The sequence below is a fragment of the Tupaia chinensis genome, unplaced genomic scaffold, assembly GCF_000334495.1.
Source record: "Tupaia chinensis unplaced genomic scaffold, TupChi_1.0 Scaffold143602_1, whole genome shotgun sequence".
Lineage (NCBI taxonomy): Eukaryota > Metazoa > Chordata > Mammalia > Scandentia > Tupaiidae > Tupaia > Tupaia belangeri.
In genome coordinates this window covers 2947185-2951073 of record NW_006203448.1, presented here as the reverse complement: position 1 = coordinate 2951073, position 3889 = coordinate 2947185, and the positions used below count along the sequence as shown (strand labels likewise).

The following is a 3889-nucleotide window of genomic DNA, read 5'->3' as shown; positions in this document are numbered from 1 at the left end:
CGATCAGCGAGGATTAATCGAGTGTCTGCTCCGTGCCAGACCGGGGGGTGTGGGACTGCAGCAGGGGCGAGGGGGCTTCACATTCAGGAGGGTTGGAGAGACGTCACCCAGAGCTGGTGACCTGTCGCACGTATGAGGCCTCAGAAGCCTAGGCCCACCCCACTCCAGTCGGGGGACAAGGTCAGCTGACCCCTAGGACAGGGTGCAGGAGTCGCTGGGAAGTCGGGGCCCTCACAGCAGAGTCTTACCAGGCTGCTTTTGCTCCTGCCCACCCCCAAGCACCTCTCCCTCTTCCTGAACACACACTAGACCCCATGCCATCCTCCAGACACCATCACGGGGAGGTACATCCTCTTCTCATCTCACAGATGGGGAAATGGAGGCTCCAGGACCCCAAGGAAAGCTGTATGGCTATTGAGGGGCCAGGCCTCCAGGCTGGTATGACCCCAAAATGCTGGGTCCCCATTTCTGCAGTGCTCTCAGGATCTAGGCGTGGCTATTCCTGGGTCCCAGAAGCCCCAGGGTGGCCAGGCAGGCCTGCCAGCAAGGTGACTGGGACCTGCTGACGGTGGCCCTGTCCCTCTGCCCAGGAGTGGGTCACCAGCACGGAGCTCCTCATCTCCCTGGACCGGCTCAACACATTCGGGGACGACATCTTCAAGGACCCCAAGGTGCTGCAGTCCTACTTCTATGCCGTGTCCGACTTCTCCGTGGGCGGCAGGTAGGCGGGAGGCAGGGCACCGGGCTCGGGGACCAGGACCAGGGCAGCAGGGGCGGCACACACCCCATCTCTTTCCCCGAGCTGCTTGCCCTCTGCCAGACATGCCGGCTTTGGGGCCCTGCTGTTGCCTCAGCCTGCGGGTCCCTCCCGCTTCTTCCTCAGCGGGAGATGTCCCTTCCCTGCTGCGGAGGGAGATGCTGCTGAATCGCACTTCTCATGGCACCCGGCCAGTGCACGTGGTGTGTTGCCTGTTTCTCCCCCAACATCACACGTCGGTCTTCCCCGAGAAGCAGGGGCTGCCCCAAGGGCCGCGGCCTCATCTTCCTACCCTCGCCACCCCGGGGCCTGGAGTGCACATAGTCACAGGTGCTGGGTGCTCAAGGAGGGTCTCGGCACAGTTGTGTCTTCCACACGGAGGCTTCGGGGGCCTTACTTTGGAAGGAGGGAAGACAGATGCGTTCCTGCCGTGTCCCATGGCGGCTCACCCCAGTCAGACTGCCTTCCAGTAAACATGCAGCCCAGCCCAACGGCAGGCATGGGGAAGCGGAGGCCTGGAGGAGGTGCTGGGCGTGGCCCCGGGAGGGGAGAGCTGGGGCTTGCAATGGGGGTCCGCGTATCTGGAGTGGAGGGAGGGTGGGTGCGGGGAGGTGGACTGAGCTAGGAGGGTCAGGCTCACTCTCATCTCCACTCAGTGGGGAGCTGTCGAAGGTTTGGCCGGGACAGTGACAGGATCAGATTTTAAAAACACCCCACTTCCTGACAGCCTAGAGAGGGAGTGGATGGGAGGAGAGCTGATGGGAGGCATTTGGGTGGGAGCCCGCGCCTGAAAGCTGCTCAGGATGGCGCAGCTCGGCTGTGAGGTGGCTGTGGGAGTGGGAGCCAGGAAGGCCGCTTTGGAACTTGAGTGGCACGAGATGGGGAAGGGCCGGGGGGTGTCGAGGAGCCCTCTGCCCCTTCCAGGCCACACAGGAGTCTCGGTCGAACTTCCTTGGAGGGGGCTCTCCAGAATGGGAGACTACAAGGCCAGCCCCTGGTGTTGGGGGGCTTTGGGCCAGGGAACATCTGGACCCCAGCTGCCGAGACAGACCACCCTCAGACTGGCAGGCAGCTGGGGCTGGCTGCTCACAGGGGGCAGGTGGCCCCAGCAGCCTGCAGCCCACGATGGCCCCAGGGCCTCACCCTCCCCTCGCCTTCACAGGGATGGGAGGTATTTGCTGCCCCCCCAAGCACCTCGCCATTTCCCTGGGGACCAGTGTCTCCAAGACTGCCCAGTGCCCGCCCCACTCCTGCCAGAAGAGGTGGGGTGTTGGCCGCCTGCACTGGACCCCACAAGGAAGCAGCGTCCTCTGCCTGTTACCAGTGGAAGAAAGCACCGGGGCCTGGCCACAGGCCGAGGAGACTCATTAGTGCTGCTGGGGGTGGTTGGAACACGTGGCAGCCACCCTGTGGCCATCGAGGCCGGTCCGGGAGCTCAGGGCCTGCGCATTGGTGCAGAGGGTGGGCTTAGCTTCAGGCTCTGCCACTCGGCCCCTGTCACTTCTGAGGCCCGAGCCTGTTCCCTCGCCTGTGGAGTCGGGGCACTGAGGTCCCTCTCACCTCGTCGGTGAGACTCCAGCAAGAAGCTGAGCTAATCGTTGGGTCCAGGGCTGACACGGGAGAAGCTGGGGGCTGGAAGCCATGGCTGTCCTCCAAGTGGCTCTGTCTGGCCCCTGGGGACAGGGATGGCGGCTGCATGGGGTCTGGTTCTGCCAAGCACACAGCGTGGCCCCCAGAGCACCCATGTGCTCCTGCACCATTCCACCTGTCTCCTGTCCTGCTGGTGGCCTGGGGACGTGGGCCCCTCGAAGACAGACTTGTTAGGGACTTGGGATGAGTCTGGAGCTGTCCCCTGAGCAGGGCAACCTCCTTCTTGCCCTGCTAGACGCAGTTGAGGAGAACTGCAGGAGGCCGTCTCCCTGGTCCGCACACAGTACCCCCTGCGACCAGGGCCTGCCCTCCCCTGCAGCCCTGCGTTCCTCTTGACCCCAGGCGGTGCTCCTCTGTGGCAGGAGTCATTTACTAACTGGTGGCCTTGGGCAGCCCCGGGAGCTCAGCTCCTCCACCGGGTAAACGGGGCTGAAGAAGGTGACACGGGTTCACTCGTGCTCAGCGCTTGCGACAGCCAGTGTGCCAGAGCTGGGCCTGCACCCGCGGTGGCACCAGGTTCACGCCTGTGCCGGGGCTCCCTGGAGGTTACGCACTTGTCTGCTGGCGCTTCTCCCACCCAGACTCCAGTCCCCTCTGCCCTGCTCTCTGCCAGGTGCAAGTGCCACGGCCATGCCAGCGAGTGCGCACCCGACAGCCTGGGGCGGCTGGCCTGCCGGTGCCAGCATAACACCACAGGCACGGACTGCGAGCGCTGCCTGCCCTTCTTCCAGGACCGCCCGTGGGCCCGGGGCACGGCGGAAGCCGCCAACGAGTGTCTGCGTGAGTGTCTGGGTCTGGGGCCCTGGCTGGCGGGGCGGGCCAGAAAGCGCCCCTGCAACCTCACGGGGGCGGGGAGGTGCTGCTGGCTGTGGCTGCAGAGAGGAGAACATTTAAGCCTCAGTCCTTCCCCCTCAGTGGGTTCCCCCAGGCCAAGTCCACTCCTAGAGGCGCCTGCGGTGGGAGGGCCGAGACGGCCCCCCAGCTTGCACCTTTGTTTGGATGGTTGCTCCAGCTCCAGCTGTTAATGGAAGCCAGGCGGCTCCCACCCTCCCGCGGGGTGCCTGCCCACCCTCCTCTCCCGGGAGCCCCAGGCAGCCCTTTCATGTCTTAGCCCCCATGTGATGTGGCTCTGATGGCCAAGCCGCAGAGAGTGGGGAGGGAGGTGCTGTCATACTTTCTCAGGGACGTGGGGACCTCCCCTGGCAGTGGCCTCGGCTTCCCTGTCTGCTCCAGGCCCTGCCCTGTCTCCCCAGTCTTCTGATTGGCTTCAGTGCGGCTGCCGTCGCTGGGCGTCGAATCCCGGCTGGCGTGGCCACTGCTGGAAGGAACAGTGTCCCCACGTGCAGCTGCGTGTGGTGGCTCAGCCTTGGAACCGGCTGTCCTCTTGAGCCTGGGCCACTGGCTGCCAGCTGGGTGGGGAGGGGATGGCCTATTTTGTGGAACAGGACTCAGTCTGCAGGAGCTGCCCTGGAGCTCCCCGGG

The 3889-nt window shown here is 64.8% G+C and overlaps 1 protein-coding gene across 1 annotated transcript in view; it reads left to right on the top strand.

Annotated features, from left to right (window-relative positions):
- Positions 1–3889, top strand: part of LAMC3 (laminin subunit gamma 3) — a 72147-nt gene that overhangs the window by 27131 nt on the left and 41127 nt on the right. The window contains exons 6-7 of the mRNA XM_006164351.1: positions 591–721; positions 3021–3187. Coding sequence (XP_006164413.1) covers positions 591–721; positions 3021–3187 — 298 coding nt within the window. The remainder of the gene's footprint in view (positions 1–590; positions 722–3020; positions 3188–3889) is intronic.